General features: G+C 32.6%; 2 protein-coding genes and 1 non-coding gene across 3 annotated transcripts; 2 read left to right on the top strand and 1 right to left on the bottom strand.

The window, feature by feature from the left end:
- Window positions 1–2,195: 2,195 nt before the first annotated feature.
- On the top strand, window positions 2,196–3,811 carry LOC117920981 (gamma-interferon-responsive lysosomal thiol protein). Its single transcript, XM_034838715.1, has 5 exons — window positions 2,196–2,502; window positions 2,805–2,870; window positions 3,157–3,294; window positions 3,437–3,529; window positions 3,607–3,811. Exons 1-5 carry the CDS (start codon window positions 2,203–2,205, stop codon window positions 3,793–3,795), a joined length of 786 nt encoding a protein of 261 aa, XP_034694606.1. The 5' UTR covers window positions 2,196–2,202; the 3' UTR covers window positions 3,796–3,811.
- Window positions 3,812–12,290: 8,479 nt separating this feature from the next.
- On the top strand, window positions 12,291–12,362 carry TRNAK-CUU. Its single transcript has one exon. It is a non-coding gene; the product is annotated as a tRNA-Lys (tRNA).
- An 864-nt stretch (window positions 12,363–13,226) lies between these two features.
- On the bottom strand, window positions 13,227–18,604 carry LOC117919876 (kinetochore protein SPC24 homolog). Its single transcript, XM_034837152.1, has 6 exons — window positions 18,316–18,604; window positions 17,996–18,190; window positions 14,410–14,551; window positions 14,209–14,310; window positions 13,765–13,838; window positions 13,227–13,610 (listed from the first exon to the last, which is right to left on the bottom strand). The coding sequence occupies exons 2-6, from the start codon at window positions 18,171–18,173 to the stop codon at window positions 13,504–13,506; spliced, it is 603 nt and encodes a 200-aa protein (XP_034693043.1). The 5' UTR covers window positions 18,174–18,190; window positions 18,316–18,604; the 3' UTR covers window positions 13,227–13,503.
- Between the last annotated feature and the right edge of the window lie 2,944 nt (window positions 18,605–21,548).

The following is a 21,548-nucleotide window of genomic DNA, read 5'->3' as shown; positions in this document are numbered from 1 at the left end:
AATGTCTTTATCATGTCCCTTAGGATTTCTAGGGCTAAAATAGTCAAACACCCCTTTGTAAGGTCAGACAAATAAAGGTCTGTATTGAGGTCAAGAATCAACTCTAATATCATTCATGACATATATGTATAGACTTTTATTAATCATGTAGATGCATTTTAAACAAGGGTCTCCGGCCCAGCCCGGAGAAGTAAGGCCCATGGCCCAGCCCGGGGCGGGCCACTGAGGTCAACGGGTCGGGCCCTTAATATATCTAAGGCTCGTGGCCCGGCCCGTGGGCCCTCAAGCTGGACGGGCTTGGCGGGCTTGGCGGGCTTGGCAGGGCGGGTTGGCGGGTCGGGGTAAAAATTAAAATAATTTTTAATTTTGAAGGGAAGGGGATTTGAACCCCTCCCCTTATGGAACCATAAGGGAGCTAGCCACCAACTGAGTTGGCCCTCTTTTGTGTAACTATTTTGCATTAATTATATATATATATTAGAAATGTTGTATAATTTTTGAAAAAAAATAAAAGTGAGTTGGTTGTTCAACGGTTACATGACCGTTGAACATGCCACTCATAATTCAATTTCAAATATATGACCGTTAAACGGTCTTGAAATTAAAAAAAAAAAAAATTAATCCTAATATTTAAATCCCTATAAATATTAAATACCCTCAATTTTTTTCTATTCTCTCAACTCTTAAGCTCTCTCTCATTCCACAATATTTCCGATTATTGCATTTTGTCTCAAATTATTCAATATTATTGGTGGTGAAAAACAAGCATTGGTGGTTCAAAAAGTTCAAATTTGAAGGAATTTCTGCTTCGGTTCTCCAATTTAGTAACATACTTCACCTTTTCTTTTATTTATTTGTTACATTTTAATTTTATATTTATTATTTTTAGCATAATATTTTATCAATAATTATAATTATGACAAGTGGTTCTTGTTCTTCATCTAATGCATGTGATAGCAAAAAATTTACTTCAAATATATGGAATTTTTTTTATAGAATAGAAATAAATTTAGAAAATAATAAAAAAGAAATAAAAGCAAAATGTAAAATTTGTAACAAACTTCTTAGTGGTGGCTCAAATGCAGGTACAAGTCATTTAAAAAGGCATCATGAAAATTGTAAAATTAAAAATAATGTAGATATTAGAAATTATATGCAATTAGGTAAAGATGAAAGTGGAAATTTAAAAACATTTTCTTATGATGAATCTTATTGTCGTGAAGAAATGATTGGTTATATAATAAGAGCGGAACAACCTTTCAATTTCACTAGTTCGCCATCACCGCCAAGAGATAATGATTAAAATATTTTACTAAATGTATGTCATATTTTTATTTTTATTTTTATTTTATGGTTGAAAAGTACAAATGATTGACAAATAAGTAGGTGTCAACCTAGTTGGGATGTATTTATTTTGTAGTAATGTAAATTTTTCCCACATTTTCAAATGTAATGTATACATTCAATGAATAAAATAGTTAACAATGAATATTTTTATTAATGTAACATTTTCTATTTCTTGAATATTTTTTTTAATATATATATATTTTTTAAAGTGGCAGGCCTATGGGCTGGCCTATGGACGGGCCTACGGGGTAGCCCGTCGGGCCGGGCCGGACAGCGGGCTTTTTGGAGACCCTTAATTTTAAAGTCATAAGAACTCATTACATGCAAAGAGAATAACATCTATATGATTGGAAGTAGATCATTGCAAATAATATCATAACCAATACTCAAACTCGATATAAGAATTTGTTTGGTCCTATTAAGGTATTTATCTATTTGGTCTTATAATCCTGTAAAACACAATAAAGACGTTAATATGAAAGGGTACCGTGATCTCTCATATCAAATTTAAAAAAAAAAAATATATATATATATATATATATATATATATCTATAAATTCCTCTAAACCTGTTTTAAAGTGGTGAGAACCATTGGATCGTGAGCCACAATGAAGGGAGTGGACCTTTACAAAAATAATATAATTGATACTATTAATTAACAATATTATCTTTTGTTTATTTATTAATAAGCCAATTGTTTTTATTTTGTTTTTATTGCTATATTAATAATTATTTTCACCTTTTTATAAAGGAGAAGAGGATAAAGATGACCGCTGAAAAAGAAAAAGAGAAAGTAACTGATAAAGAGAAGTGAAGGCAAGGCTACCCCCACTTTCCACCACTCTGCTCTCACAAATGGCTTCTGCTCGTCAACTCCTCTCTCTCATTCTTCTCATTTCTACTCTGTTAACATTCTTCTTCACTTCCCCATCTCATTCTTCGTCAGATGTTTTTTCTGGTGTTTCAGTTTCATCAGTTGATCCCAACAGAGTTACTCTGTCTGTTTACTATGAAACTCTCTGTCCATATTGCTCCAACTTCATTGTACGTGACTTGCTGAAAATCTTTGAAAATGGACTCATTTCAATAGTTAATCTCAGGATGATCCCTTGGGGCAACGCTGTGCTCAGACCAGACAAAACCTTCCAATGCCAGGTTACATTTCCACATCTCCATCTGGGCTTTCTTTGTTTTTCTGCATTTTAATTGTACATACTTCATTTGGTTGCTAAGAAAACAGAGGAAAATAAAAATCAGCACCTTGGTGTTTTAAGGTTTTACGTTGATCTGCTTTCTCTCCCCTCCCCCCAAAAAAGAAGGATTTTCTTATGTTATCTCGCCTACCAAACCACAAAGCAAAGCAATTAAGATCAACTCTAAAACATTTGAATTTTAAATTTGATACAGATTGTAATTTTTTTTTGTTTTATTACTTGGGTTTTACAATATATTTGCAGCATGGCCCTGCTGAATGCGTACTTAATACTGTGGAAGCCTGTGTCATCAACATCTATCCCCGTGTGGTAAGACCTTCTTTCCCTTTTCCAATCCAAAAATTTTTTAAATAAAAAATAAGATTAAATAAAAATAAAAAATAAAAATTTTAAATTTTAAAAGAAAGCAAAATACCCTTTTAATTTCTCCTTTGGTTTTTATTAAATCAGAGAATTGCCTTCTCAATGCAATGTTATATTTCTGGTTGAGGGCTGATGTTCAGTTTCTAAAGGAAGTATGCAACTGCCTTTTAGAGACATGGTAGATGCTTCATAATTCGGCTTTCTGCTAAATTTCATGTTCAATTCTATGCAGGATATGCATTTCAGATTTATTTACTGTGTTGAGTATCTAGCCTTGGAGGGAAAGCAAGCTGAGTGGGCTTCTTGTTTTGACAGATCACAGCTTGGTAAGGTGCCTATTGACTGCTACACTAGTGGATATGGAAACCAGGTTGGTTGATTTCATTTTCATTTTCATCTGCATATGCCATTATGCTCTTGTGTTCATCATTTACCATGTATGATATATGAATTGGATTCATAGTTTATTTAACCTTCATCATGAAGTATTTTTTGCTATATGTTTACTGCAGCTGGAACTCAAATATGGTGAAGAAACTGCACTTCTTAATCCTCCTCATACAGGTGTGCCATGGGTTGTAGTGAATGATCAACCACTGAAAGAGGTTTGTCTGTAAACTCAACATGGTTCGCTCAACAACACTACTTCATTCTCTCAACAATTCTATTCCCATGAATGCAGGACTACAACAACTTTGTAGCATATGTCTGCAGGGCTTATAGAGGCGGTAATGTGCCAGAGGCTTGCAGGCCATTTCAGCTTAGCATCAATTCGACTGTGGAGGAAAATCCAATCAATCCACTTTGCTATGTTAATGAGGCAAAAAACTTTACCACTTCATCTCCAGGAAAGAAAATCACAAATTTGTAATAAGCTTTATGGACATGGCCAAATGAGGATTACAAGATTCTGCATCAGCTTTTGCTCAATCTACTGCTGCTAGTCTGCTAGTCTACTAGTCTGCTAGCCTATTACAGATATAAAAAATAATGGGCGGACCAACTTATATGGCTCATTCATATTGCCTTACATTTGAAAAGGAAGTGATACTGTTGAAATGTTATAGATTGTAGGTTCTGTAAACATGGTTCTGAGTTATAATACAAATGGTTCTATGAATTCTATGAGTAATAATTTTTTTTTTATTCATGGCTTCTCCCAATCCATTTAGGCTATTCCCAGCTGAGTTTGAAAATAGTAAAAGAAAAATGTATCTAATTCAGGCCTCCAATCCATGGCATTTATCTCACAAAACCTTTTTCTTTCTTGTTAGTTGAGCTTTGAGTTTCATTTCAAACATTGAACTTCAGTCCAAACATCGAACTTCAGTCTAACATTGTTATTTCAATTGAAAGAATGAGATACAACCTTCTTCTAGCTTGGAAGATATTACATATTCCATTGAATCTTGAAGAGCACCCAGAAAAGGCATCCAAAGCACAAACTGCAGGGCTGTTCTTGCTAGGCATGGGAAATTTAATGTAGTCTTCTAATAGAATTATAAGATGATACAATGCTAAAAAGATCATTAAAATCCAGTGAAGGTCTGGAATAATATAGTTTTGAGCAAAAAGCACATTATTTTAGTAAAATCGTATTGACTAAAAAAGACTTTGCCAATAGGAGTCGAGAGCAAAGCCATATGATTTGTCGATCAAAATGATGTTGGGCAGAGTAAAATTGAATGAAACATACTAAATATGACATGAACAGATGTATTGAATTGCTTCTCTTACTAGCCTCAAACAGTATAGATTTATTTTTTTATTTTTATTTTTGAAAAAAAGCAAGAGTGAGTATTATTCACGTCAAAAGCATCTTTTTTTGATCCATGGTCCCTGAAGTTGCTGTAATTATGCTTCTGGTTGTGTATGCTGGTGAGAAAAACCCTTATCAGGTACAGAACAACCTCCTTTCTGTTGGAGTACTTTAAAGATTCTGTTCTGGTTTCCTATTTTTAAGAATCTCCTCTGTTGGGTTCTTTTCCCCTTTTGCTTTTTCTAAATTTATCTAAATATTATCATGTCTGACTGCTAACTATTTGTAGTTCTAAACATTAAAAATTATTGTTCCAGTATGGAATGCAACAATCACAAACAGATATTGTGATAAATCATAAAGCCACAGAGATATCGATAAGAAATAAAAAGAAACAGTGGCATCCCAACCTCCTTTATAGAAGTTGGATTGGAGCAACCATTACAGAGTAAATGCAAGCTCATGCCTCATAGATTAAGAAACACACATAATAATTTTCCTTTCTTAATCCTAAATAAAAAGACAATCGATATATGAAGTAGCCCAACTGAATTAGAGATAGGGTTTGGAAACCTCATTAATATACCCACCAAGTACAATCCTCACTTTGAGCAAAGACTGATTTACATGCAATGATCTTACCTGATTTTATTGGTTTAGCTGACCAGTTGACACATAATAATTAACCCTGACTTAACCTAAGCCAAATCATCTCACATGAACCTGCAGCTTCCTCCAGCATGAAATTCTAAAAGACTTGCAGCCCCTCCATTTTTGGCAGCCACTAGCTTTTCTGTGGAGCTTATTTCAACATTCTCTTGAGGCTTTGTTATATATTTTTGTCTATGTACCATTTTAGTATTCAGTGTGATTCAAGTTCAACTCTCCCAACCATAAAGAGGCTTTACTGCTAAAAGAGACATGACCTGAAGATTCGTAATTCTTCACCCAAGGGTTGGCACTTCTCATTTCATTGTTAAAGAGGGAGGTATGCAGACTGCAAATGATGACACTTGTTATGCATAAGTGCTGATGCTTAACCCTCTTAATTACTTTCAATTCGGAATGGATACACAAGTCAACAATGGAAAGAGTCAGTAAAAATGGAATGAAATTTTCCACTTAAACACATAAATGCTCATTTTTATGCTAGTGTGAACATATAGAACACCCCTTCTTCACTCTGAAGGTGACTTGATTAAGGGGAGTTCCACCCACTTTATGCTTTCTCTCTTAGAAAGAATGTGTTTTGTTTTGGTGGTTAGGCAATTAGTAACAATCCAAGAAGAGTAATTTAAAAGCATAGTTGTCACAGTTTTCGTAAAGCATAATAAATTTCTGAGAAAGAGGAGACTGAAAATGTAGTTTCATTAAGCAAATTGGAAGTGATTCACATTGTGAGAAGCCTATGTGTATGCATACAATATAGGGGCTTACCATTACTAAGCTCTGAGAAATGGCTTCTTCACCTCAACTCTTCTCTTCCTTTCTTTTTACTTTTCTGCTGCTCTTGTTCATATCTCCATCTTAATCTTCATTAGATGATCCTGACAAAATTAATATGACTCTCTACCATGAAACTCTTTGTCCTAGGCTGCTTCCCTGGGGCAATGCTGAGCTGACAGAGGGGCAAACACTTCAAGTGCCAGGTAACTTTCCATCTTCATCTGGTGTGTTTGCCATTTCCTTCATTCAATTCTACCCTCTGGTTGCTAAGAGAACTAACGGAAAGGAAAAGGAAAAGGAAGAGAGTCCTAACTGTTTCACTTTCTATTTTGCAGCATGGCTCAGATGAATGCTTACTAAATACTGTGGAAGCCTGTGCAAAATTGATGTCCCGCCAGAACTGGTAAACCTGCAGGATCCTACTCATGGTTTACACCACCCAGTAAACTGCAGAGTTCATATCCTTTTTCTTTACATTAGCTAGCGCTCCAGGTACTGATCCAGTGTGTAATTGACATATTTAGATGGAAGATGCATGTCTCTTAAATCTATATCAAAGTTCTTTAATCAAATTCCTATATGAAATTCATTACATGCATCGAGGCACTGACTGAAATAGAGAAATATCATGAATTGGAAATCCTGTTTTCAGAAGAGAGGCTTTCCAGAGGAACCCATTTTAGATTGCTACCGAGGCAAACATGGAAAAGAAGTCTGTTTCATATGCTTGTGGAATATGTTATTTTCATTGTATAAGTTGAAACATACTTTCAAACTACTTGAATAGAACTTTAATTTTACTGGCAGAAATGACTTGGACTTAAGCAGGCATACTCTTTTTTTAAATGTATGCCATGATGCCATATACAAGTGATGAATGCATTATGTATGGCTTATCTGAATAAAAGTACTAATGTTCTGAAAACTTAGACCTTCCCTACATAGATTACAGTTTTGAGTATTATAGAGAACATGGGCTATGACCAATAAACACCCAAATCCCAAAGATTATATTTAGGGGTTATCTTGTCCATGCCAATTATTGGAAAATATGTCTGCTTCTAGATCTCATGGAATAAGGCAGAATTTAGAACAATACTTTCCATTTCTTGCTTTCATAGAAAAAAAGAATTGTGGATAAAGGGAAGGATCAGTTCTCATATTAAAGGACTCAATAGGGGTTCAGATTCACCAAACTCTTGAGGCAACCTATAATGTTTACCTTCAAACAATCAATGGAATTGCTATAAAAAGTGATGATTTTAGAGTTTTGTACAGATAAGAACAGATTTTTTAACATCAGCAAGCCCGTCTAGCTCAGTCAGTAGAGCGCAAGGCTCTGAACCTTGTGGTTGTGGGTTCAAGCCCCACGGGCCAACGTACATATCTGGTTTAGTTCAGTGGATAATGCAGAAGGAATTGATACACATTGATAGTTCAATGGATAATGCAGAAGGGATCGATACTGCTCCACTGTTATGGTAATTAATTTGTAGAGTGGAAGTCCTGCAGACAGGTAGAATTACATGCATACACATACAAATGGATAACTCTTCCAAACTTCTTGTGTGCAGCCAGATTTATAAAACTCAACCTTCAGTCACTAAATTAATACTAACTTTTCTGCTGAACAAAAGATTAGGCACAGAATGGTCCAGAAGTAAGTAGTTAGGGGTTTCAATTTGTGTAGCGGTGCAATCAAATGAGGTTCTAAGATCATGTTTGGCTGATTTTCAGTGAGACTACCATGTAAGGGCACATTCCTTCAGTACAATGGTTGTTGTCTCTCCCAAGGATGCAAATGTACCAATTCTCTAGAGTTGGTCTTTGCTTCTGTTTTTGTTAGAAAATTTTATCAATTTCCAATTCATCAATACCAAGCTTAATTGGAAGTTCTCCACATCTAGCAGATCTCCTGAGCTGTGTTTTCAGTATACCATATATATTTTTAATTATGAGGAAAGCATGTAAGCTCTTCAAGAATATAAATGAGGTCCGGAACCATTTTTTAAGTCAACAGGGACTTGTTAATCTTTGGCACCAGAGCACAGATAGGAAGGTCTTATTTGATCCAAAATTCTTCCGTCTTCAAAATCGATTCATGGTATTCTCAGCAGAGCTTGGAAATTATGACACCAGGTTAATTTAATTCAAATTAACCTTTTAATCCAATGTATTTATCCCATAAATCCTTTCCACAAGTGTGACAAATATTAACACAGGTGGGAATTACCCTGCACTTGCAAGTTGCAAAAGCTGTTGGATTGTTAAAGAACATATAATCACAAGATCCTCTAGTTTCTTTTCAAACATTGAGACTGCACACTTTGGTATTGTAACAGAACTGTAGATTTGGCTAGGGACTTCTTCCAGCTTGGGAAGATTGTGAAGTTCAACAATGGATGTGGTTCATAGAATACTCAAGAGCATTCTGGGAGAGGCATCTCCAAATTTTATTTTAATACTGCATGCACTAGTACTTCAAACCAGCAGGGCAGTAGGAATTTACCTGATCCTGTTACATTGCCATGGATATAGAGAATGGGAAGCCAGTCAACACCCATCCTTGGGTTCCCTGTAATCATCAGATCAGCATGAGTAATGGGGTACACACCGATGATAATCATAATGATCCAGGTCTATCATTGTACAAAATTTGTCTTTAAGGAAAGTTCTGTGTCTTTTCCTGCTTGTGCACAGTTTTCTCTTTTGTTTATGCCCATTTTTTCAACTGATGAGCTTGGATAAGTAGCTAGTTGCAGTGTCACATGTAACTAAAACCAGTGGGATTGATGGTTGAGAATAAAAATTTAGCCAACTGGATTTAAGCTATGTTTTCAAACCTAATTAATATGTCCACCAACTACAACAGTATATATCTTATGAACAAAGACCGAGAATGCAACGGTATCACCCTCATGCTATACTGGTTTAAATGAGGATTCATAGATAATAATCAACCCAACTTAAACTATTGAGAAACTGACCTGCAACTAAGGCAATCTCTTGGTTGGAAACAATCAGTTTCAATTCAGTTAGTGAAGGCTGAGTCACATTGTGGGTGAAAGACCCTAGAAATCCTTGCAAAGATCTCCATGGGATGTAATAGGGGGCATAGATATATGTCCTTAGATTCAAGTCCAACTTATGTGTCCATGGTCACATGTGGTATGAAACTCAAGAACATGGTGAGGAAGATTGATAGTGGTCTTATGTGTTCATGGTTTTAAAGGTGACATGAAAACATAAAACATGGCAAAATGGATACATGGATGGTTATCACCTACAATGCCTTTTTAATCTATGCACATCTATAGATCCTTTAATGTAATGATATAGGGTGCTATCGGCTTTTGGTTTAAACTCTTATCATACTCGTTAATTAATTTTTGTTTTTGTTTAACCTATATCCTATTGAGCTTTGCTAACTCACCTTATTAACAAATTTTTTTTCAGATTCAGTTGTTGCAGCACCCTGTGGGGAGTGCAGGGTGATTGATTGAATGCTTGGAAGAGCCTTTTTGTTGCATTAATGATAGAACCTAAGGGGTATTTTGATATATGTCATGTGTGAAGAGATTGAGTATGATGATCTACACAACTTGAGTAGTATATAACTTGTGCTATATGTACTACTACTCTGTCATATGAAAGCCCTTGTAATAATGAATATATGAATTGGTGTTGCTAATTAGGAATGGAATTTTTCTAAGTATTACAGGGCACCTAGTGGCAGTTTTGATCGCGATTCCTCTGGTACTAAGAGAATTAAGAACCTAGGTACATACAGGGCATTTGATCGTTCATTCACTGAGTCAGGACAATCACGCATTTTCTCAGGACGATTGATCGTTTTGGTGATCATCCCTACCTTTAGCTCCTAACTCAGTATGATTAATCATTCACTCTTGGAATAATTGATCATTCTTACCCCTTCCATCCTCCTACTCAGATCTCCAAAAGAGTCCTTGCACTATTTGTCCTTGTTTATTACTAAAAACTAGCTTAAAACAAGGAAAACTCATCAAACATCAAGGTTAAGGATCAAGATATCGATCATGAAGTAGTTGGAGTACTTTGCCTAAATTTTTCAAGGGGTTAGAGAAATTTTTGGATCTTGTGTAAACCATTAAACCTTCAGTATTTTCTTGTTGGTTCTTAAACCAAACTAGCCCAACCAGATCAAATACACACAATGATATGATATATGAAATCCAAAAGTTACTTGATACAGATATGGTCAACTTGGTTGGAAACTTTTGGTTGTTGGTGGACTAGCTTTGAGAAGGATTTTGACCCCTGGTCTTGATATCTTTGGAACTTGGTATTTTCCTTTAATGTTTGAGTAACCATCATTATTAATTCCTTTCTTATTCACCCTTGACATATTGACATATTATACTTTTGAGTCTCTAAATAAGGAGTGGCAGTGGTTTAAAGTAAACATCATGATTTGATATATAGACCTGTCAAAGCAACTTAATGCTCGAGAGTGCTCGTCTACTCCTTTTAGAAGAATTGGCCACTATCCTCAAATATTCAATTTTTTTAGGCAAAGAGCGGTTAGTCAAGGTGAATGATAAAGCATTGTGCTTGCAAGTTGGGATACTTTACATGCATTGGGTTCTTTTTTATGCCTACATATAAGGCTTTTAACTTTCAAAATTTTTACCAAATCCAAGACCAAAAAATTCATAAAAGTAAACCAGAAAAGACTAATTTGGTCTAGATAATGGGCCACTCACTGCATTGATGGCTAGAGAGCTTTTGGTGTGAATATTGGTCTAATCTTCACCCACCATTGATATGTGTGTTCGGTATTGTAGCATTGTTGGTCCACTAGGCTTACACAACATGATTGATAGTTAGTACTAGAAAATTTGACCCTCCACAATCCCTTGGATTTTGATGCTAAGTTGGGATTTGAATATTGATCAAACCCTTCCCAAAAGGGATAAAGATAGAACAAAAACCCCTTTAATAGGATAAACCTTTCCCTTAATTTGCAAAGATTTGAATACTACCATCTTAATCAACTCATTTATTTTATCCTAAAAATAGAAACAATTGGAAAACAGTTTTTCATTCATAAAATTATATCTAATCTTATTTAAAGTGCATTTTACCGTGATTCTACTCGAAGTATTTCCACTTAAAATGTTTTTTTTAAGTGTTATTTTTGTTTTTTCTAAAATAATCACATATAAAATGTCTCCCAAAAAAATATTAGAAGTGATTTTTCAGATTTTTAAAAAGTGGTTCTTAAATTTCATCAAATACCTAATATTTTTTATAAACACTTTTTAAGTTAAAAGGATTTGACTAGCACCACGATTATATGAAAGGATAGATTAGCAAAAAAAAAAAAAAAAAATCATTTATTTATTTATTTATAAAAAAGTATTAAGTTTTTAATGTATAATATTTGTACATGTATGGTTTATAAATTTAAAAAACAATGGATGTAGCAAAAAAAAAACTAAAAATAGAAACATGAGAGACTCCAAAAATATAAAAGATGATTATTAATTGCAAAAAAATAAAATAAGCTCCTAAAAGAAAATAAATAAAAGTTATAAAAATTTATTTTATATATATAATTATTAATTATAAAAAAATAGAAAAACTCTTAAAAGGAAGAGATGTGATATCAAACAATGCTACTATTTTCTAGGAATAATTTTTCCTCACCATTGTCCACCTAATAAACCCTTCCTTTTGACCAAATTCTAGGACCACTTTCTGTACTGCTGTGGCCTGATTTTTATGTTACCACGAAACAAAATTCTTGTTACTAAAGTTCCACTTGGGCCATTCCTCTATTACTTTACTTAATTTCTCACTTTTATAAATGCCCACCTACGACAGCCTTGCTGAGGATTAGGGAATATAAAGGAAGTCTTGGTGACATTGAGCGATAATAAGAATTACATTATATATATTTTCAATCATGGACCAACAAGCTAGCTTTTTTTTACATGGTTCGGTTTTTTTTTCTTTATTTTTCATCATTGTTCTGTAACATCTCCTGTAATGAGTTGAGGACATTGGCAAGGATTAATCTTAAAAGATCCTGGAGTTTCCCTTTAAACAAATAATCAAATGCCTATAAAGTGTCCTTTTTAAATTAATATAAAAAAATTCGTTTCTCTTGTGGATTAGCCCGTCTAGCTCAGTTGGTAGAGCGCAAGGCTCTTAACCTGTGGTCGTGGGTTCGAGCCCCACGGTGGGCGATTTTTATTCTATTCCTTTTCCCTTTTGTCCTTTCCCCCTTTTTCTAACGTCTAAAGTGTGTGTTAATATTTTCTCTTCTTCACCCAAAATTTTATTTTCATTATTTTTTTTCTCTTTTCTGCCCTTATTTTTATTTTCTTTTACTGTGTTAATATTTTAATTATAAGAAAACATTTTATTAATATCAAATTAAATAAATTTTCAATTTTTATTTTAAAAATCAAATTTTATGTCTTTTGTTTTTCCTTTTCTTTTTTCGTCACTTATTTTTATATTTATTTAAGAAAATGTTTATTTTAAAATTATTTTTACTTTCTTTTTTCCTTCTCTTTTTCCAATATATAAATAATATTTTTTACCTTTCTCTTTTTCCAATATCTAAATGCTGTGATAATATTTTATTATATAAGCAGTAAATATATTTCTTTGTTTCATTTTTAAAATAAAAAAGAATAAATTTATACTCAGTTTCAAAAAATTTCAAATTTAAATAATAATAAAAAAAATTATACCTCAATTCTTTCGATCAAAGGGTTCTTAGATATTACATAAAAATTATTATTAATTTTTAATTTTAAAAATAAAAAACAGAAAATGTATCCAAACTAAGGCTTACAAAATTACTTTTCCAGCGTATCCAATGGAACATCAGCTAGTATTTAACGTAATTAATTAGAAACATGACAGTGAGTTCATTCAGATAAGCAAGCCTGAGAAAATGGCTCATGAGCTGGAAACCTTGTCATGGATTCATAGCCACATTATGTGGTGAAGTATCATCAGACTCGCTAGCTGCTAATTTGAATTGTGATAACTACTAAAAATCACAATCATAATTAACACAGGGTAAATTATTAATATTCTCCATAAATATGAAATATCATGCTATTTGTTAACAACATAACACAAGTTCAAAAACAAAGTTGAGGAAACATGAGTAAAAAACATTTTCAACTAACCCAAGTAACTTCCCACATTCTGCACTCCTAAACCACCAGCATCAGACAGTTTATTTACTTTCTGTTATACTGATAACATAAAAATTACATCTGATAACATAAGTCTTCGAGTAGAAGAGACCAATAAAACAAAGAACTGAACACACTGAACTACACAATAAAACAAAGAAATGTGAGACTCTCACTTATCAATCATCTTCCATATACGGTTACATGTATCAAAGACAGACAACTTTGCAGGGTCAAATTCAAACTTCTCAACCACCTTCTTATTCCTTTCCACAATATCTGAAGTTCATCCGGTTAAGGAGGTACCAGTTGCCAGATGGTGAACCACCTATTCAGATCTGAAGATACACACACATGCACACCACACTAGCACACATACAGGCACACAAAAAGGATGAAAAATTAATGGATTATGTATGTGACAGAAGGATACGGCCAGAAATTTTAAGCTCATCATCCAAGCTAGGAATGATATTTGTGACGGAAGCATACATTGAAAGCTTGCTCCTGCAGACCAAAGAACATTGTATCAATTTTTTAGTATGCAACTAAACTGTTAATCTCAAATTTCTAGAGACCAAACCCTTTCTCAAGAGAAGGGTCTTTGTTCCCTGTAAAGAGGATGAGGCAAAATCTCACAAATTGACTTACGATAATAATTGGTCTCAACAACATATGATGGTTAAACAGACAATTGGACATTGCAGGTAAAATTACTATGTGCATACAGGTAGATGACTAAGGATAAACAAGATTATTAAGAAATGAAAACAAACCAAACCCAACCAATCTCAAACATGCACATACAAACTTTGAATGATATGCTTAGAGCAAAAGCTTGTCAGTATTTTAAAAGACCTTCCATCTATATACTTACTCTGCTTGCTGATCATCTTGTTTGAGTTTCTTCACAATCTGATTTCGTTCTTCAACAGAAACCCTTTGATGCTCTAGATCATTAATCTCATAGATGATGGTTGTGTTCATATAAGATAGACAGACACAAATCACCAATCAATATCACTGAGACATAAAGCATGAATCTCAAAGTCACAAATTTAAGGTGTAAAATACTCATCTAAGCTCCTCCCTAAGCATCTGTTCTCTTTGAAGCTCCCCTTCCAACTCTTTTTCAAGAAAGTTTATTTCTGCATCTGTAGCTGCATCAGATTTTGCTTCATCCGTTTTCTGCTTGCAAGCATCTATCTTTTTCTGATACTCTGCTCCATAAGAGAATTTGTCAACCTCATAATATTAGTATTAACAAGACCTACATGACAATGAACAATATATGAGCATTGAGAACTTATGTGATGTTAATTCCTAGTACTGAACCAAATGGTGCATTTTTCTTTTGTTTTCTGTTCTATTCATTTTATGGATAATTATGTTTAACAAATAAAATAATGTAGCCATGGTCAGGCATGGGTTTAAGATTTGTTAAATTTTCCCTTGCCTGTACACACTCCTCAATTCTTGTAGAGAGGTTTCTTTTATATGAGAAAAAATAAATATCAAGAAGGATAAGAATGGATAAAAAGGAACAAAATGAACATAAAGCTATGCCAAGGAACAGATGTATCTTTTTAACACTCCATACAGTTCAAGGATGTTCACATCAGAGTTGCCACATTCAGGAAACCTTCAAACATAGCAAACCAATTCCAAAAAGAGATGATAATTGATCTATACCATCATTACAAATGTGTCTCAATGGATAAAGAAACCCAAGATGTTTTTATTCCCCTTGAGATCACATTGCTTATATTTGAAAAACCACCTCCAATTACAAAGCTCAGATAGACCTGAATTTTTTAGCTTCTCTAGTTAATGAGAGATGAAAGTTCAGCCTTGATGGAGCCCTAGCACTAAGATTGGAACTCAAAATTTTTACACTCATTCTCCCACTGCCATCTTGTTGTTGCTAACAATTCCTGGTTGATTGGATCCTAACGAATAACCTTAAAAAATCATTTTTAAAATTTCAGCATAGTGAATTAAATTAAACTCTGGTTTTGATCTGTGGTGCTTATTCATACCTCTGAAGTTGCATGAACAATGGCTGAGAACAATTCGATGAGTGGGAATTTGGTTATCACAAATTGGCAATATGTGTGAGAACTGAGAGGGATGCCAAACCAGTGGATCATTCTTTTTCTTCACTGTACATTGGCCATAAAAGTTGTGAAGTTGCAAGAACTTGTCTTTTCTCTATAGTTGTTCCTCAAAGAGATGCTAACATGTATCATGGAGATCCATACTTTAATTGATCAGTAAAATTGGCAATCAAAGGAGTTAAGTTCTTTTGTTGGTGCCCCATTACATCTTATTGTTTAGTTTGAAGGAGTCAATTTAAGTAACAGTCTAACAGACACAAATCTTTTATCTCTTGGGACATAGCTATAAAACACTTACAGGACATAATGTTACATATGGTCTGTTCTCTTTTACGTAAAAAAAAGAATAATACATATCTCCAGTATGCATCTCATTTTTAAGTGCAATGTCTGATAACGAATACATTACATACAATACAGAATGTGGCAGTGAAAGCACTTTCTACTACTACTATTTTTAATTGTTTTAGAGAAAAATCAAATTAAAAAATTAAAAAGGATTACCATATATCATATTTAACTGTTTAACGAGTATTTTATGGTTAGAAATGAATGACAAGAAGGAAAGAAGTGAAAGAGTGTCCAATGTGGAAAACTACTCATTTCATTACAGATGCAAGTGGGACATTGAAACTTAAACATAATTAACTACCATTGCAAAAAATATTGAAAAATGTGTCATTTAAAATTTTCCATTGTTGATTTTGAGGATAATGAGAGTAAAGACTTCTGCTTAAAATGTTTTTTTTTTTTCTTTTTGAGTGATTTTCTCTTAGGGAAGGGAACCATGATGGACTTGGAAATGTAGAACTTTAAAAAGGACACATATACACTTTTTTTACTAGGAAGCAAGGAAATATTATTAACAATAGGGAGAGAAGCTATAAACTACAGTACACAGGACATTACGATGGGAAAAAGGGCACATATACAAATATCAACATTCTCTACAAATATATATTTATACTTGTACATTGTGATAGTTTCTTTCTTTGGCATATAGGTTGGGGATTTGTATGAACTACTAGTCTAATAACTCTTTTTTTTTTTTTTTTTTTGATAGACAAAGATCATATATATTAACAAGGCGCGCACAAAAGCATACAGGGGTATATATGAAGGCCCCAAAAGGCCAACCAAAAGCATAGATATAAATCCATCAGGGACAGGAAGCAATCTCATATATACACTATTCATTCCAAAAAATTATATAGAAAGGATTGTTTAATTGTTTGACCCACTTTTGTAGTGTTATCAAATGTTCTCTTATTTCTCTCCTTTCAAATGATCTAAAGTAAGCACAAAGGAGTAGTTTTCCAAGATTTCTTCATATTCCATGTGGAGTGCATCACTCACTCTATTCCACGCTTTTTGCATGTAACAAAAGATCCATGTTAGCTCAAAAAGGCATTTCACACTGTGGCGTGCATCACCCACTCTATTCCAAAGTGCGTAAATCAGCTATCATGGCATGACTGCTTTTGAGCAATAGAGGAGGAAGTAATCAACAATTACTTCTTCTCCTTTGCACAAATAGCATCTACTCAAAATTCTCCAACCCCTCTTGTTAAGTTGATCCAATGTTAATATCCTTCTTCATGCACTGAGAATATGCCACATTTCAGATTCATCCAAACCATCTTATCCTCTATATCACTACAAATCATCCATTATTGCAATCACCTAAAAAAAGTCTCCACCTCATCTAGCACCCAATCATGAAGCTATCTTGTTAACTTAAGGAGCCCTATTGAAATGCCTAGGTAATTGGTGGGGAGAGTCCCTACTCTACAACCCAAAACCCTAGCTAGATCTTCCACATTGGCAACCACCCCCACCCTTAAATTGAGAATGTATGAAATTTGAATTATTTTTAGAGGGTTCTCATTTTTGTTTTTGTTTTTATTTATTTATTTATTTAATGTTTGTATGAAAACACACTTTGCCCTATCATAACACATAAACTTGTCAGGCATATAAGAAGTTAATTGCAATAAGCCTAGACCAATCACATCGGAAAAGGGTTGTCATGATTTTAACTTAGCAGACAACAATGGACTTGCAAATGCAAAAATTCTTATAGCATATAACATAAGCACAATGTTTGTTCAGCTAAGTCCACAAGGCCAATATTCAATTACACACTTGAAATAGTTTTATACAGTTCTTTTAGGCACCTACTTCCGTATGTAGAAACCAATAGAGCTACACAAGAAAATAATTGATAAACCCAATCACTTTGAATTCGATATGCACCCGTCTTTCCAGTCCATAAATGTACCCACAATGCTCCAGTCAATAAAACACACATTTTCCTGGCAAACTAGCCATAAATTCCAAACAAGATTGCAAATTAAACAAAGATTTAAACATGCGTAATTCTCTACTTGGTTCTTCAGAAAATGCAAGAAAAACAAAAGAATCTTAAACCTGGATTTTACATCATTCAACGGAGCCTAATAGAAATATTCGGCATAAATTGAAATTTCCTCCAATTTTCAGGGCAACCAAACAGATCAAAAGTGAAAATACTAAGGACCAACGAACCTTGAACCAAGCTCTGAACTTCACCGAAATCGGCATCGCAACTTGATTGAAGAGCACTAGAATGTTCTAGACACTGCGTCAGGCTGTCGATGTCCCTCTTGCCCCGGAGACATTCAACGAGATCGTCGCTGTAAGAAATCAGCTTCTCGACATCAACACTTTGAGAAAAATCGCCCATTTAATCTTGACCGTCCTCTGCAACCATATAGGGTTTTTAAATCAACGTATAATATAATAGTGATCGCCTTCAACGAGTCTAGGGTTTGCTCATCGAGAAATGATGAAGCAGAATTTATAGATTCATAGGTGAAAAAACCCACCTTGAGTATGATGCGGCAGTGGTGGCCGTGGAAGAAGATGGCGGCGCTGCACCTGGACTTCACACGGACGGGGCAACAGAGGTGGGTATGGAGGAGGGTATGACCGTGGGCGATTTTCAGATGAGAAAATATGTGGGAAAGAGAGGGGAAGAGGAGAAGGAGTGCGGGAAATGGAGTTGATGAGAAGAGAGAGGAAGGTAGATATCGTGAGAGAGATCTAAGAGAGGGAACAAGAACTGATTTCTTTGGTGTATATTTTCTCAAGAAAGCGAAGCTAATGAGAGGGAAAAACACGTTCAAGATGAATTTGAGTTTTCGGCTCCTATAGAGTGATTCTTGGGACCAAAACGACGACGTTTTCCCCTCCATTCCAAGGCCAGATATTGGCTCTCAAAAATTATACAAATTTGAAATATCTTACTTTCATCTTATAAATATCTTATGGTTAAAATTAAATTAATTAATTAATTAAAGAAAAACTTCATAAATTTAAAAATTAAATAACTAAACAAAATAAGATTTGAATTTTAAAAAATTTATAAATTATAAATTAAAATTATGCAAATTAGTATTTTGAAAGTAGAATTTTGTGTATTTAAAATTTTAAATAGATTAAAACTAATATTTTACACATTTAAAATAAATAAGTTATAATTATTTAACAAATTAACATTGACATCTTTTGCTACGTGTTTAATGAATTATTATCACTTCATCAAGTTATTCATATAATATTGACTCAACTCATCTATTTATCAAGGTTATATTTGGCTTTCAGAAAGTACGACAAAAAAATCAAATAAAAAAATATAAAAGAAAATAATAATAAAATAATAAATTATCTTTATATACAATTTTAAATATTTCTCTCTTGTTTGACCTCTTTTATATAATTATTAAATAATTTTTAAATATATATAAATTTTTAATTAATTTTTATTATATTTGATATTTTTTAATAGTAAAAACAGGGTTTGACTTAAAACCCTATCTTTTTTCAAATGGATAGAATCTCTATCAAAGGGCAACCTTGGGCAAATTAAGATAATGATGGGAGAGAAAATAACAAGTATTTCTTGTCATGTTTGTTAAAAATACGAAAAGCACAACCAACACCAACTACGTAATGCTTACTAAAACCGTTATAAAACACAAATTTTGAGAAATTTTTCTCATATTTTAAGAATAATTTTTATTTTATAATTTGGAATATTCTCAACTTGATCAAATGTTTCCTAATATTTCTTTAAAATAATCATTATATATAATAAATTGTTTTCAATCATTTTTATATTTATATAATTATTTTTTGAAACAACTAAAAAATAAAAATAATTAAAATATATTATAAAAAATCATTATATTTTCATTAAGATTATGTTTGATTTCTAGAAAGTATTAAAGAAAGAAAAAAAAATCTTAAAAAAATATTTGATTTTTTTATAAAAATATAAAAGAAAATCAAATATAATTAAAATTAATTAGAAATTTTTTATATTTTAAATTATTTAATCTTTAAATAATAGAGGAAAATCATATGAAAATAATTTATTAATTTTAAATCTTTTTTATTTTCTTTTATTTCATTTTTCCTCCTTTTTTTTATTTTTTTATTTTCTCTCAAATGTTCCGAAAACCAAACATAGCCTAAAAATGTTCAAAAAAATTTTTAATCAAAAATTGTCAAATATGTTTTAGAATTTGGAAAACAGTGTATTCATTTTTAAGAACAAAAAATATATATTTTAAAAAAACTGTTCCTAAATCAACTCTTATTTTTATCAAGTATGTCTAGCTCATTTTTTTGACATTGTTACAAATGCTATTTATAAAGCAAAAATAAATGAATAAATATAAGGTAATTAGAAATTGAATAATTAAATAGACAAATGATATGAAGCTTTTCAATTTATCAAATAAATAAATAGGAAAATAAAAAATAATTATAATAATAAACAAGGCAATAGAAGGGAAAGAGTTGGTGCCATGGCTGTGAGACTAGCCCACTATGGTTTTTTCTTTTTTCCTTTTTCTTTTTCCCTTTAAAGAAACGAAGGAAGAAGAATGAAAGCTTTGAAATTGGGTGAAGGATTAGTTTGAATTAATCCCCATTAATTCAGAATTAAATAACATTAATTAATATTTATTTAAGATTAATTATAAATCATTCAAAGTAATTATAATTAATTGAAAATTAATGAACTTAGTTAAAAATCAATTAAGATTTAATTATAGATGACTATCCAAAGTAATTAAGATTGGCTTATGTTAATTTAAAATTTTTCAAAATATGAAAATGTCATTGTAATTGAATGGTGAATACAATTTTCGAGATCAATTTTCAAAATTCATTTTTTTAGAATAGTTTTTAAAAATAGATTTCAATTATTTTTAGAAATAAAATTCTTTTTGTGAATTCTAATGTGATAAATATTTCTATTAAAAATTTTCAAGGTATTCTTTATATTTTCAGAATATTTTATTGATATTAACTTAAAACACTTCAATTTTATTCCAAAAAATAACTTATTTTTAAATTAAATTCTCTAAATAAATAAAAAAAAAATTGTGTCAAAATTTTGTCAATTCAAAAGAACATAAAACCAAAATCATGAACAATTTACAAACAAACGTACATCACTACTTTGAGGATCAAAATTAACTACATGGCTCATGAAAAGTTGGTTTTCTCTTGGAGATATGCCTAAGGAAATGGAAAACTTTGTTCTGTACAGGGATAAGGAATAGGGGATGAAAATGAATATTTTGTTTCTATTCCTATTTTTTGGTGAATGGGAATGAATTTGGGCTATGTTTAGTTGACGGGATAAGATAAAATATGTATATCCTAAAATATGTATATGTAGACCCCTTTTGGATAGACACCCCGATAAGTAAATTTTTTTCTATTTTTTGGAGGAGTGTGGGATGGCTACTAGTTGCATGTTGAGACGCATGGCGAAGCACATCACCAGCTCACCATGGTGGTGGTTGGGATAGAGACTTGCTGAGTGGATGGGGAACAGGAGTCGGCAGAAACTTGCATGAAAATAAAGAAAAATAGGACAAGAGAACGAGCAACGGATGGAGGGGGGAAGGCAGTTGGATGGAGAATGAGAAAAAAAAAAAAAAAAAAAAAAACAAGGGAAAGGGATTTTTTTTGGGGATTGAAAATGTGGCTTTCACCAGGTGGAGGTTTAAAGAGAATGTGAGAAAAAATGGAAGCAAAAAAA

The sequence above is a fragment of the Vitis riparia genome, chromosome 8, assembly GCF_004353265.1.
Source record: "Vitis riparia cultivar Riparia Gloire de Montpellier isolate 1030 chromosome 8, EGFV_Vit.rip_1.0, whole genome shotgun sequence".
NCBI classification, from domain to species: domain Eukaryota; kingdom Viridiplantae; phylum Streptophyta; class Magnoliopsida; order Vitales; family Vitaceae; genus Vitis; species Vitis riparia.
This window is presented reverse-complemented; position numbering and strand designations above follow the sequence as displayed.

Coding starts and splice junctions, on each gene's coding strand:
- LOC117920981 (XM_034838715.1), top strand. CDS start 2,203: ATGGCTTCTGCTCGTCAACTCCTCTCTCTCATTCTTCTCATTTCTACT. Junction 2,503..2,804: donor ACAAAACCTTCCAATGCCAG/GTTACATTTCCA, acceptor ATATATTTGCAG/CATGGCCCTGCTGAATGCGT. Junction 3,295..3,436: donor CTAGTGGATATGGAAACCAG/GTTGGTTGATTT, acceptor TGTTTACTGCAG/CTGGAACTCAAATATGGTGA.
- LOC117919876 (XM_034837152.1), bottom strand. CDS start 18,173: ATGGGCGATTTTTCTCAAAGTGTTGATGTCGAGAAGCTGATTTCTTAC. Junction 14,311..14,409: donor ATGCTTAGGGAGGAGCTTAG/ATGAGTATTTTA, acceptor TTATATGAACAC/AACCATCATCTATGAGATTA. Junction 13,839..14,208: donor CAAGATGATCAGCAAGCAGA/GTAAGTATATAG, acceptor TTTGGTCTGCAG/GAGCAAGCTTTCAATGTATG.